A 13,682-nucleotide genomic window follows, 5' to 3' on the forward strand; every position below is an offset into this window, starting at 1 on the left:
GTCTGGAGTTAAAAAGACCTGATTGCATCAATCAAATGCTAAATAGCTGACAAAATGCCAAGGTAGTCAATAAAGGAAAAACGCAGCTGCAATTCAGAGCAACACAGAGACATAAATATATCGACAATAAGCAATAAAATAATACGCATACTAAGAACTTCTGTGCGTCTGAGAGGAATATGTTAATTAGTCTTCTTTAACGCCCTCGGGAAGAAAAATAACTTTTCTAATGTACGGGTGCTTCGGGATATATCGTTAATGCTCGGTACCGTTCGGCGTGCTGCTGCGGTGTATGATGTCACTGTCTCCATTATATTTGCTTGCTTCGCTACGGACAGCCTAGTTTGTTCGGGGAGGTTGCAACTCGTTTCGCCTCAGTTCTAGAAAGCACTGCAGACTACTTTGACAAGGTAAATGTATACTTCTGTGTCATTCCTTTGCAAGATTGACAGTTTTTTAAGAAAACCTGCCTTTCTTGTCTAACAAATGCAAATTAAATACTGAGACAAGGCGCGCTAGTTAACAGTTCTCTCAGTCATATTTGTGCGTTACACATATGTAATGTGCGGTACTGTCAAACATAAAATGCACATTTGTAACGCTAATCCAGTTACTTTGCATAATATGGGTTCAAGATTAAAGAAAAATAACATGCACAGGGGTAAGGTTTTTGGGGATTATCTGTTTTCTGCTACAATATCTGTCTCCCCCGGTTCCAGCCAAAACGATATCCTAGCTAGATGGCTAACTTAAGCTTATCTGTGCTATTAGGGTAGGTACATTGGTATCCCAAGTAAGCTGCGATCGAAAACAATGTTATGCCATAGAGTGAATACGCTGAATTTAATATGGTCTTTAGAATTAGTATTGAAATTTATGTTTTTTGGAGCAGTTTTCAGTATATCTGCTGTTACATTTGCACAGGCTTGAGGGATCGGCTTTGCGAGAGCTGTAGATTGAGCCTAGCAAGCTAAGCTAACGCCATTTTCACCATATAGGGTTTTACTGTTGTTTATTTATCGAGTAAATGTAGATTAATATAGATATTATAGCCGTCTTTTAAAATGAATACATTCTAGTGAGTTAGCATAGGTCGACGCGTTGACTATAAAGCAATTTTGTGAGCTTGGATAGCTTACTGACAATGGCAGACGTTTTTAGGCTAAAGGAGGAGCCGCCCAGCGTCCCTCTTAGAGCTGGAATGTCATTGAACAGTTGTTAGCCTATTAACAGGCTTTTCTTTTGGTAAATTTACATTTCATTGTAGAAAAAGGTTAGTATCAATTTGTAACAACGTTTTTAAGCCCTCAGTCCGAAACTGAACATATCTGTTTAAAATGTAACTGGAAATTACATCATGACAAAGGTCTGCAAAAGTACTCTGTCTTTGGCAATAGGTAAAGGCTATGTCATTAACCAGAGCAGTTCACTGCTTTGTCATCCCTTGAATATACAGCCTCAAAGAGAGGACAAAAAATAGCTGTACGTTGGATCTGCTGAACTGTTTATGAGGGACGAAAGTAATAATTGACTGTAACAACGGTCGTCGGTTTGCTGCCAGTCTTTCAGTCATGTTTTGCTTTTGATATATGACGAGAAAAATAAGGACAGATGAATAAACTGAAGAAGCTGAAACTTAAAGGGAATCATTAAATAGTTGAGTGGAGGGCTTGCAGTGTAACTTCGCATGCCAGTCTCTTTTCTCAAAGCATAATTGCGTATTGCTAACATGCAAGAGCATCCAGCTGAGCCTGTGCCAAAGGCTGCAGTTCAGTGAATCGATGAGAGACAAAAATGTTTTTGTGCTTGGCCATTACCATGCAAAGCTTGTGATCTGTACACTAGCTGATGTAAGCTTGGCCGTCTACTTCTCCCTCGCAGAGTGCGAATAAAGCGCTGACATCCAGTCATCAGACAGATTTCTTTCAGCCTCCTGTTCAGATGGCCCTCATCAGCACACACGTGTTAATCAAATTTCAGGCCTATTCTCAGCCTTGGTGCCTCAGTGCTGAATTAAGTTAAGAGTTATGGATTAGCCTGCAATGTTTGGCATCCTGCTGCCTGCTATCTAGCATTGTTGAGAGAAACCAGCCACTTTCTCTGAGCAAGGAGTATCTGTTTTATATTGACTGGAGTCAGTATTATCTTGAGCTTGTTTGATTACTGTAACAGCCCCCCACCCCCACCCCATGCCTCACCCTGTTTCCCTTTCCTTTAGGGTTGATGTAATGCACATTGCATTCGTTGAAGGGGTGACAGGATGGGTGTGGCCCCTGAACTCATAGTACTGGAACACAGTCACTACTCGGGGTCATAGGGCCCTTGAGAACATGTACAGCTGTGTATGATTGAGGAGACATGCCCTTGAGATCCTTAGAGGCGTTTGCATAACTTCGACACTCTGGTTATTATAGTGCTTGTCTCATTTATTTACATTAATGAGCTATTCAAAATGGGGCTCATATTACTACATGTGGTAATTCACTTGATAACCATTCATGTCAGTACTGCATTGCACTTATGTTACCATTGTAGGCTAACACTAACCTGCACTGTTCAAACCATACCAAACCGAGTTGAGCATGTTGTTGTTTTAAATATGTCAGATATGGTGTTTCATGCTGCTGTTCTGTATGGTGTCCTGTTGCATCCTGCTGTAACCCAAACCAGTAAAAGTCAGCCCTTAACACTACCACCACAGGATGAGGTGGTTGCCGTAGCGCCGAGGGTATTGTCACTCAGTTTTGTCCAGTGTCCTGTTTATTTTCTCAGCTCTAATTTTGCAAGGAAACAAGTGCTAAATATAAGAAAAAAATACCAGTATTTCTCTTCATCCTTTCATACTTTTAATTTTTGTACATTGCTAGAATGTTTGATGTGCCTTCATTTGTTGCCTCGCTATTGTCATCTGTTTCGCAAATATTTTTAACTCCCCCCTAACATACTAATCATTTTTATTACTTATAAGTTACTTTAACAGTATTTAATATTGTGCCCTATTGCCAGCGCAGACACCTGTTACCATGTCCAAGTTTATTAAACCCAAACTAAAGGTAAAGTGTGTAGCATGCTTGTGTGTGTTTTCTCTTGTGTGGGTGATTTGCTGTGTTCTAGCAAAGGAAGGTGGTGTGTGGGTTTTTTTTTTTCTAAGAATGCTAAAGAGGTTCTGGAATGTTGAGAGCAGGATGAAGTCTTTAGAATGCAGACATTCCACCCTAGTGATGTTTTTTTCCCTGCTTTTTGAGAAAGGAGACGCATGGGCAGGGCTGTGTCTTGGCTTCCTCCTCACACGGCCTTGCCACTGCAGCGGTGATGCGTCTGCCTGCACTGCAGAGACGCAGGAAGAGAGGAAGAGAGATGGAGACAAGAGACATATAGAATCAGATTGTGCTTTGCTTTTGCCTGTGTAGCGTGGCTGATCCTTCCTTTTCAGGAGCTCTACTCCTCTTCCAAGGTGTGAGTGGATTTCACTATCTCTGAGGACATAAGGCAGTGGCTGTCTAGAGGCAGAGAAAGATATAGAACTTGGTTTATAGTATGAGCCTACTTTCTTTGATTTTTAAAATTAATGACTTGTTCATGTTGCCTTGATTTTACTATTCTGTCAGACATAATGCATGAAAATCAATCTGTTGAATCTAGGTCTCTGTGTGTTGCGGTGTTGCATGAGTTCTGTAGGAGTGTGGCTGTTTTTGCATGACATTGCAGTGGTTCAGAGGTGGATTGAAATCAAGGTAATTCACTGAATGTTTGTAACTGGTTTCTTTAAAGGATTAAGCGAGTCTTTGAACTGCTTTATGAAAAACTGAGTGTAGTTTAGTCCACAGCTGGTCTTAATCCTTGTCCTAAAAATCAGCTCTTAGTGTTGATTTTCAACAGCCATTTTGTGGCAGTCCTTGATTTGATTCAGTATGTAAGATGCTGCTTGCTGCTTCAACTTGTTATTGCAATGACGGAGCAAGTTTAGAGTGCAGCACAGGGACTGCATTTTGCTGAAGTGCTTGGTTTTCATAAATATTGTATGTTACAGTCTGCTACATATACTCTGGTTTTACTTCAGTTTAGTGCCATCGCACTAGACCAAGGCAAAGTAATTTGCAGCATTATCAATGAATGCATAAATGGATATAAAAACACACCTACATTATTAATAGTAATAGTGTAAAGACTTTAAAGGATATCTGAATTACAGCTAAGTACATGGTCATTTAAGTGGTTTTGTTAAAACTGTAGTCATTTCAGCTGTATATTCATTCATAGGTGAAATCACAAGCGCCCCCCCCCTTTTTTTTTTGATACATTTTTTCAGTAAGATATAATTGAGTGGGCAGGCATCTTGATGCTGTTCTGTGAATCACAGGAGAGAATCTGGTTTAATCTCAGAGGAGTCTTAGCCTAAATAAAACTGCATTAGTGTCTTTTGCTCCTCGGTATTCGTTCCATTCTTCAGGCATTGCGTCTCTATACTTGAACTCTGTTCACTACTGTGTCTGTTGGGACAGCCCACCCGTTTCCTGGAAATTCCTCTGGCCTTCATCCTCCCACTCTGTTGTCATGCTCCTCAGTAACACATGTTTCCATGGAAACTTATGGGATTACAGCATGACCCCTCTTGTTTCCCAGCGATTCTGGCTTCCCAGTGGGAACGTATTGTATTCGATACAAATCGTCTCTTATGTTGGGTGGATGTTCTTGGATACAGGGCCTGTTGTTAGGCTGTTGGAAGAATTTAATAACCTTTCTTGCAGTGAGGATATCCATTATATCATCTCTTTGGCTTCATATCAATTTTTTTTCTTTTTTTTTTTCTGCAATTGCCGTCTTCAGTAAATAAGGTCTCATATTTGTCTTTTGTGTTGTTGCACGTTCTTGATTTCACTCTGCATAGGCCCTTTTCTGCTCCAATGTAGGTTATACCACTCTGAATACCACACTGAGGATTATAAATAGTGTTGCCCCCGGCTGTCCACAGTACAAGTCATACAACGCCTTTGAAAGAGAAGGACCTCATTATCAGGGCAGGTTGGGAACGAAAGGAGCTCTGCTACAACGACAGACCTGATTATCTGGATGGATAGGGAATATGCGTCACGTCTAAAACTGTCAGAGGGGATAAGGAGTAGGCCACATATCAAGCCAAAAATAACTCGCAGGCCTAATAATTTTCATTATCTGCAGAGGGTTTTTTTTAAAGGTTCAGAATTATATGATCAAAATGTATGTTCTCATCTTTCTCTCAGACTGCTGTATCTCTTTGAGGCCTTCAGAAGTTGGCCTAGCCTATATTTGGGCTCATTAACCACTGTCTTCCTTCTTGTGGGTTTGTGGCTCTGTGGGTTTGCCTGATTTCACATGTTTATACCACAATAGCTGTAGATTTACCACATTTAAAACCCATACATTTCGCTAGTGAAACATATGCATGCATGATTTTTGCTGGTGAGTAGTCAACTAGTGAGGACTTGATGTACATCTACAGGTCCCGTAATGGCCGGTTGATTGTTCAGTGCTTGGACTTTGCCTGTGTCATGAGATTGGAATGTGAGAATCATTCATCAGCATTCTGTTCAATGAACGACTGTGTGGAGAGAGAGAGAGAGAGAGAGAGATAGTGAGGAAGGGAGGAACGTTCCAGTCCGGCCGGCGAACAGTCCTATGAGAGAGAGGGAGAACGAGAGCGAGCACACATGGAGGCCAGAAGCAGACAGTTGAAGGGAGAGGCGACGTGAGAGGGGTGGTGTTATCTGTAAAAACCATTGCGTGTCCATGACTCTATCTGCTGCAACAGCTGCAGCGCCCAAGGGGGAGGAGCATTTACGGCACAACCTTTTAGTTTGTCTCTACCCTTACAAAAAGTTCATTCATTATATTTGTGAAGTGATCATTGCTATTTCTTTTTTTTTTTTTAATCCTGGCTCCTTCCAAGTATGTATGGTTTTTTTTCCCAGAAATATGACAAAACTTACTCGGGGGAGAGAGTTGCCACTTTTAGCCCGCTGAAGACCTCAGAGGGCACGTGGTATATGGCTGGCTGACTCTTGTGTCACACTGAGGTGTTGTTTTTTTTTTCTTCAGGCGGCTGTAAAATATGTTGTCACTTCTCCAGCTCTGACAACATTTTCTGGGTCACCCAATGGGGAGAGATAACCGGGCACCAAATGTCTGGATCCCATTGGTGGCAAATGATGTCAGCTGGCCCGTTACAATCCGTAGCTGTGTTTTAACTCCAGAGAGATGAAGAGAGATTGGGCAGAAATCTAAACACAGCCGACTAAATCCCCTTGCTGATAGTGGGCTGAGGGACTGGTGTCAAGCGGTTGTTTGGATGGGGGAGGGGAAGCATGAGACTGGGTGATTCACAGCGACTTTGGTCTGCATTAAATGAATTAAACAGATTGATGTCAATACTCTTCTTTTTTTTCCTGAGCATATTTTCAGTGTTTTTACGTGCAGGAAGGGCCTATGCTTTCGGGGATGAAATGATAGCCTGAGTATGTGGAGAGGGTGTGGTTCATGAGCTTTGTGTCTGAGGCCATACCGAGGATGGATGAGCAGGCTAGTGCATTAGCTGCCTCGGCAGCTCTGTAGAGTGAAGTAGGCTGATATTCAAGTGAGCCATGTCACTCCTAATGCAGCCATACACACACGCACAAACCCACGCACACACTCTTTCAGCCTCTCCCTCACCTCTGTTCTCTCCTTTGATGTGTATGACCGTTTGTGTTGAGTGGTATGCTGTTGCTGACTTGACTGATCTCTTGCTGATGATACCAGGGTCTCATGTCTGATCTGTTACCTGTTTTTTTTTTCCTGAGTCTGTGTGGCTCTCTCTCTCTAAATTCTCTTTCTCTGTCACTTGTTCTGTCCCAGTCTCTCTCCCTCTCTCTCCCCTCTCCAGTCTTTGTTTTTGCACAGTCTTCTCTGGATGGGAGCTGTGCTGGACAATGGAACAAAAGCCTATATTGATCGATGCTTGTGGGCAAACGGCAGTGAGTCATTGGTGGAGTCTTCTTGCCTTTTCCTCTTGGTCACTGACCATGGCCTTTGCCTGTTGTTTCTTTACATTTCCTGTTTAATGAAGTGTACTTAGAGCCCCGCGTAAGCTGAAAAGTTGTGTTTGCTATTATATGTGAAGTGATCTATATCAATTTGCACACTCATCTTAAAGTGGAGTGTAGCCTAATGGTACTGAAGTAGGGTTATTGGGAAATACTCTATTGAATCTACCAGTGGAAAATACAGCTTAGTTAATAATGCATTTAGATTTTGAAACACTTAAGAGTCTGGTCATGGTGAGCAGGATGATTATGTCTTGTAATATGATTGTTTTCCTCTGGAATCCTGAGTCTCCTGGCTGGGCTGGTTTCCTGTCTTTTCAGCAGAGCTCACACAGTGATCTGAGGAGGTGAAAAGACACTCGCAGTGCCCTGTAGAAAAATGCCATATGTTCACTCTTAGATGAGAAATCTACATACAATGAGCAGATGTTGGCAACCTGTAGTCTCATAGTCACTTAGCACTGTGAGTCACTGCGCTAACACACAGTGGTCAACTCAGATCAGCCTTTTCAGAGTGGAATGTAACTATGTCATGCTATATCTGACACTGTGTTGGTTGATTTCACAGACAAACTCACAGGAAGGTCACAGAGTAAATTGTTATGAGACCCCCTACCGCGTATTGCACACGGTACCAGTGAAGATCTTAATTATACCTGGCCTGCGTCAGGTTTTGATAGTGGATTTTGGTTGAAATGTGTACTATTACAGTGCTTATGCATTGAACCTTTGCTGTTAGGACATATTATCTGTTGCACCAGCCGTGCTGTCACATAGTTGTGTCCCTTGTCCCTCCTGAAATAGCCTCACAGGCAGCCTGCATTCCCAGCAGTGGCTCAGGGTAGCTGCTCCCTCTGGAATGCCAGTAATAGTTAATGTCTTCAAGGAATGGCTTCACTCTGTCCAGCCCCTCTGCCCATGTATACTGTAGCATGTTGGGAATGGGAACCATGGCTTTGACTCTCTGAAGTGAACAGTGGACGAACAGACAGAAGGAGAGCACAGTGAACACGTAAAGGAAGCTATAGAACCTTACTTTACAGCCAAAACAGGGAATAGGCCTACTGAATTAGTGGAAGCTTTGGCTTAGTGTGCTCTGGTTAGTCTAAGATATTCAGTCTCTTAATGTCTTCTTCAGACGTTGTGCTCCTCAGTGGACTCCACAGTATTCTCCACAGTCCTGACTGTCCGCTACTGGGGCTGCGCAGTGTCAGGAGAGGGGTGGGGGTGGGTCGATGTTTGGTGCTGATGGGGGGGTGATGTTTGGAGCCTGGGGGGTGTGGGGTGTGGTCAGGGGGGCTGACGGCAGCAGTCTCTTTGTGCCTGTTTGTTCAGAGCTGTGTGGAATTTCCGCCTGGCCCCCTCATGAGCACAGCTGTCAGCTTGTCTGTGAAGAGAGCTGCGTCTCTCTCACATTCTCCCATTTTACTCTCCAATTCACAAAATGTCTGCCAGGTCTTAGAGTCTTATACAGTTTTTCAGTTTGCGGTTTATATCTGAACTGCGTGAAAACGGTTAGCTGATCTGTACGTACGTGTTGAAACATTGGACACCGGCCTTTTAGTATTCACAATAAGGTAACTGGTCATTTGCTTATGTAGCCAAAACTTTGGTGATTGAATATCTCTTATTTTTTATGCTGCGAGTATTCAAATCATGTTGTTATACTCTCAGATAAGCTTGTGATCTCAGCCAGTCTTTGTTTAAGGTGCCTGTTTGATAGCCTTCTGGTCACGAGATATTGAGCTGTGCGGTTTGCCGCTGCCTTGATGGCACTGACTAATCTGTCTCTTTAGCTAGTGGCTTTTGCAGTTCTTTGGGTAGTGCATGACCTGACGATGCAACTTTCTGTTCTGTAGAAAATGGATACCAGTGGAGTGAAGGTCCTGGAGACGGCCGAAGACATCCAGGAGCGCCGACAGCAGGTCTTGGACCGCTATCGGCGCTTCAAGGAGCTGTCGTCCGTGCGCAGGCAAAAGCTGGAGGACTCCTATCGCTTCCAGTTCTTCCGACGTGATGCTGACGAGCTTGAAAAATGGATCCAGGAAAAGCTGCAGATTGCCTCAGATGAGAACTACAAAGACCCCAGCAACCTGCAGGTTTGAAAAGCGTTTGATAATAGTACACAGCAGATTTGTGTGGTGGCCTTCTAAACAAGAAAAGATCATCATGATTGACAATGATATCAGATATTACAAAGAAGCATTTCTGTGCACTGCAACATTTGTTTAGCCTTTAGTGTCTTTCATGTGCTCGTAACAAAATGAACGAACGTGTGTATCAGAAACCTGCTGACTTTGTGTCTTATTAGATACAAATGTTAATACTCTGTGTAGCTTTGGGACTGATAAAGCATATGTCTTATGTTTTGCGCTCTGATTGGAATGAGGAAGGGCAGTGATCATGCAAAGGAATCTTGACTGAAAATTACAGGATACTTTCCTGGTTAAATATTATTTTTTCTCCCACCATATAAGGGATGGTAACCTTTGCTTTCTTGACTAGTCATGGGTTGTAACCTCATTTAAAGTCACGGTGTGGACAGTCATGGCTACAAAACCTCTCAGATAGCAGTATTATGTGACACATGACAGACAGAGCCCTGTCTTATGAATTAGAGTCTGTGATGTGCGTTCCTCAAGGAATGTAATTACCATTTTGCCTTAATATTTTATGGATGTAATCATGTTTAATAGAGGCTTCCAATTATAATTAAAGTACTATTTAAAGGCCTCCCTAACTTCAGCTTCCTGCTGACTCATCATGATTAAAAGGTCATCTTTAAAATTGTAATTCTATGCAACTGACTATTAGTTGGGGTTGTACAGCCATTACTTCTCAAAAGATATCAGCAAATTATGACTAATGCCTTTAATTAAAGTTGTGTTATTTTGATTAAATGTTTGGTTTGCCTCAAACCTGTTTTTCTTGCCTTATACCTGTGGCTTTGTCCATCCTCTCACAGGGAAAGCTCCAGAAACATCAGGCGTTTGAGGCCGAAGTGCAGGCCAACGCTGGAGCCATCGTGAAACTGGACGACACAGGCAACCAGATGATCTCTGAGAGCCACTTTGCATCCGAAACCATCAGGGTGAGACACCTCACTCGCGTCGTGTTACCCACAATGAAAAAATGATCTAAAAGGCATTTAAGCACAGAACACACACAATATGTCGTTGTTTTTTTTATTGTAAGCTAAATGCTTAAAGGTGAAGGAATGTGAAATAATATCTTAACTTGCTTATATTTGGTTCAGTCCTTCACACCCTACCGGACTGCCACGAGACCAATCGTAAAAAGTGTGAATTATGGGACATATATTCCAGTAGGTTCCTGGGTGCTGTGTTTTTCTGGACTCCTCAGAGAGACCTCTTTGGTTGAAAAAAAAAAAGTCTTTTTCTTGCTCTTTAATAAACAGTTATGCATTACTTATTTTATTTTTCTTCTCTTTGTATCCAAAGTATGCAGTGTCTTGAAATTTTCTATACTGGATTTCTCTTTTTTTGAGCTGTCCTTTAATTTTCCATCTCTTTGCCTTGACTGGGTAACCATTACTTCTTCTGGAAATTTTCCAAAGAAAAGTCCTCTTATCGGTAGTTTCTGTCTAAGTAGTCTCACATTATTCCAAGGGTGTTGTGCTGTCTGTAAACAGAAAGATAAATTCCAAGCCTTCCATTTGTTGAAAAAGGATTTTCCTGTGCTCGCTCACTTTCAGACCCGCCTGGAAGAACTGCATCGCCTGTGGGACCTGCTGCTACAGAAGACCAAGGAGAAGGGGGTGCGTCTGCTGCAGGCTCAGAAGCTGGTGCAGTACCTGCGTGAGTGTGAGGATGCCTTGGACTGGATTAGTGACAAGGTTAGAGACAATGCAGATCACACACCCACAACAAAATATGATTTCATTATTTATTTATTTATTTTTTTAATGTTTGTCATGCGTATAAAAGGGGCCACAGTGGTACATTTTGTTAATTATTACATCTGAATGAGCTTCCCTATCACTGTCTCCCGCAGGAAGCCATCGTTACCTCAGAAGAGCTTGGACAAGATCTTGAGCATGTGGAGGTGCTACAGAAGAAGTTTGAGGAGTTCCAGACAGACCTGGCGGCTCACGAGGAGAGAGTTAATGAGGTGAACCAGACCGCCGCCAAGCTAACCCAGGAGTCCCACCCTGAGGCTGAGCTGATTGTGAAGAAACAGGATGAAGTGAATGCTGCCTGGCAGAGGCTGAAAGGCCTGGCCCAGCAGAGGCAAGGGAAGCTGTTTGGAGCTGCTGAGGTGCAACGCTTCAACCGGTAAGATAACGTCATGGGACTAATATGTGAAGCCAAGCATTATGATTCACCACTGATGTGTTCTTGAACAAGTCAATATGCTGACTTGTTCAATATGCTGAAATATTAGGGAATGCTGTTTATGAAAGTTGCTCTGACTACATTTTCAATGTCAACATATGCCACCATACCGATGCAGTGATGATATTTGTAAATATGCCAACAAAGTTAATAAAATATTGTGTTATGTTGTGTGAACTTTTGTGCACTACAGGGATGTGGATGAGACCATCAGCTGGATTAAGGAGAAGGAGCAGCTGATGGCATCTGATGACTTTGGCCGTGACTTAGCCAGCGTTCAGGCACTGCTGCGCAAACATGAGGGTTTGGAGAGGGACCTCGCTGCCTTAGAGGATAAGGTTAGTCTGGATAAAAACAGGAGTGCATGTATACACTTACATTACTCGATAAGTGAGGATGAACATTGACATAAGTATATACGGGCTCCTCTTCTATTTGGGAACACTGCGCACTATGAATTGTGTGTCATGACAAGTAGTATCAGTATGCTTATATTATTAACACTAGCATAATCCTCATGCGCTTAGGCTTACAGACATTGTGTCCAGTGTAATATACTTGAGAACATGTACTCAAGAATACATGATCTGTCTATGTAGAAGATATAGAGGTTGCATTCATCCCTGTTTATGTAAACTGATATGAATCAGCCCACTCTGAAGATACTATGCAGTCTTATTCACTGACGATTCCTTGTCTGTCCTACCTGTGTTTCCTCAGGTGAACACTCTTGGTGGAGAGGCTGAGCGTCTACAGCAGACACACCCTCAGAATGCTTCTCAGATTCACCTGAAGAGAGACGAGCTCATCACCAACTGGGAGCAGATCCGGATGCTGGCCGCCGAGCGACACGCCCACCTCAATGACTCCTACAGGTAAGTCTCACAGAGATGTTGCTGGTCTGTTATACTACTTTTTTTTTTTTTAAGTGTCATTAATGTCTGTATCTTTGATAACATGGGTATTATGGGTCTCTCTCTCTCTCTCTCCAGGCTGCAGCGTTTCACTGCTGATTTCCGTGACCTCACCAGCTGGGTGACTGAGATGAAGGCTCTGATTAATGCCGACGAGTTGGCCAACGATGTGGCTGGAGCAGAGGCTCTCCTGGACCGTCACCAGGAACACAAGGTGCAGTCTAACAGACACCATGAACCAGCCTGTTATTGTACTGTGTATAAAAAAGCTACCCTTTACATCTGAGTGGTATAGCAGGTACTGGAGGTCTGCTTACCTACCTGAGCCTTTTCCTATGAAAACTAAACTCACTCCTCAGGTAGATAAAGTAGAGGAAGAACATAATGTTGACTCTGTTTCTCTTGCAGAGATACACTTTAAGAGTTAAGTACTGAGATACTGTTTTTCTTCTTTCTGTAGGGTGAGATCGATGCCCATGAGGACAGTTTCAAAGCCACTGATGAGGCTGGTCAGGCACTGCTCAACACTGGACATTACGCTTCTGAAGAAGTAAAAGAAAAGGTAAGGTCTCACACTAGACATCACAATGCACACAGATGCATAACGTGTTCAGTTCGCCTCCTCCCTCGAATGGGCTTGACAGTCACGCTCCGTTCTGCTGCACCCTCTGTAGCTGGTAATCCTGACTGAGGAGAAGGAATCTCTGTTGGAGCTGTGGGAGTTGCGGAGACAGCAGTATGAACAGTGCATGGATCTGCAACTCTTCTACAGAGACACCGAACAAGTTGACAACTGGATGAGCAAACAGGAGGTACGCACTATATTGACTCTGTGCAGTTATCACGCAGACTGCTACTTTATAGGCTCATTGCTTAACATAAAAGAGTATTTGTGTGATGAGAGGACATATGACCTTTGTTTTAAAAACTTTTAATTGTCAAATCCCCTTGTGACATTGCAAGGCTTGTTACTACCATATCATACACAATTGAATTAAAAAGAGCTCTCTCCATTTATGAAGGCTTTCCTGCTGAATGAAGACCTGGGAGACTCTCTGGACAGCGTAGAGGCTCTGCTGAAGAAGCATGAAGACTTTGAGAAGTCCCTCAGCGCCCAAGAGGAAAAGATCACTGTAAGCAGCAGTTGATGTTGCACAGTCAGCTGCTGAGCTCATAGTGTCTGATAGGACATTGCTTATTTGTGTGGGATAGGACTACTTTTTTTTTTTTAAGGAGGTCAGCTGGCATATATATATAGGAGGCTTTTTATTACAGTACTGCACTATCGCAGATGGTTTCGTTTTCACTGAAACTCACGTAACTGATATCATTCTATTTTATTCAGACTTTGGGTT

General features: G+C 42.7%; 1 protein-coding gene across 2 annotated transcripts in view; it reads left to right on the plus strand.

Annotated features, from left to right (window-relative positions):
* Window positions 1-339: 339 nt before the first annotated feature.
* sptan1 (spectrin alpha, non-erythrocytic 1) overlaps window positions 340-13,682 on the plus strand; it is a 34,193-nt gene continuing 20,850 nt past the window's right edge. For both annotated transcript variants that reach the window (XM_030769431.1, XM_030769432.1), the window contains exons 1-11: window positions 340-410; window positions 8,918-9,157; window positions 10,024-10,149; window positions 10,774-10,914; window positions 11,073-11,353; window positions 11,607-11,751; window positions 12,134-12,288; window positions 12,406-12,541; window positions 12,788-12,889; window positions 13,002-13,139; window positions 13,350-13,460. In XM_030769431.1, coding sequence (XP_030625291.1) covers window positions 8,921-9,157; window positions 10,024-10,149; window positions 10,774-10,914; window positions 11,073-11,353; window positions 11,607-11,751; window positions 12,134-12,288; window positions 12,406-12,541; window positions 12,788-12,889; window positions 13,002-13,139; window positions 13,350-13,460 — 1,572 coding nt within the window. In that variant the 5' untranslated portion in view covers window positions 340-410; window positions 8,918-8,920. The remainder of the gene's footprint in view (window positions 411-8,917; window positions 9,158-10,023; window positions 10,150-10,773; window positions 10,915-11,072; window positions 11,354-11,606; window positions 11,752-12,133; window positions 12,289-12,405; window positions 12,542-12,787; window positions 12,890-13,001; window positions 13,140-13,349; window positions 13,461-13,682) is intronic.

This window comes from Chanos chanos, chromosome 3 (genome assembly GCF_902362185.1).
Source record: "Chanos chanos chromosome 3, fChaCha1.1, whole genome shotgun sequence".
NCBI lineage: Eukaryota > Metazoa > Chordata > Actinopteri > Gonorynchiformes > Chanidae > Chanos > Chanos chanos.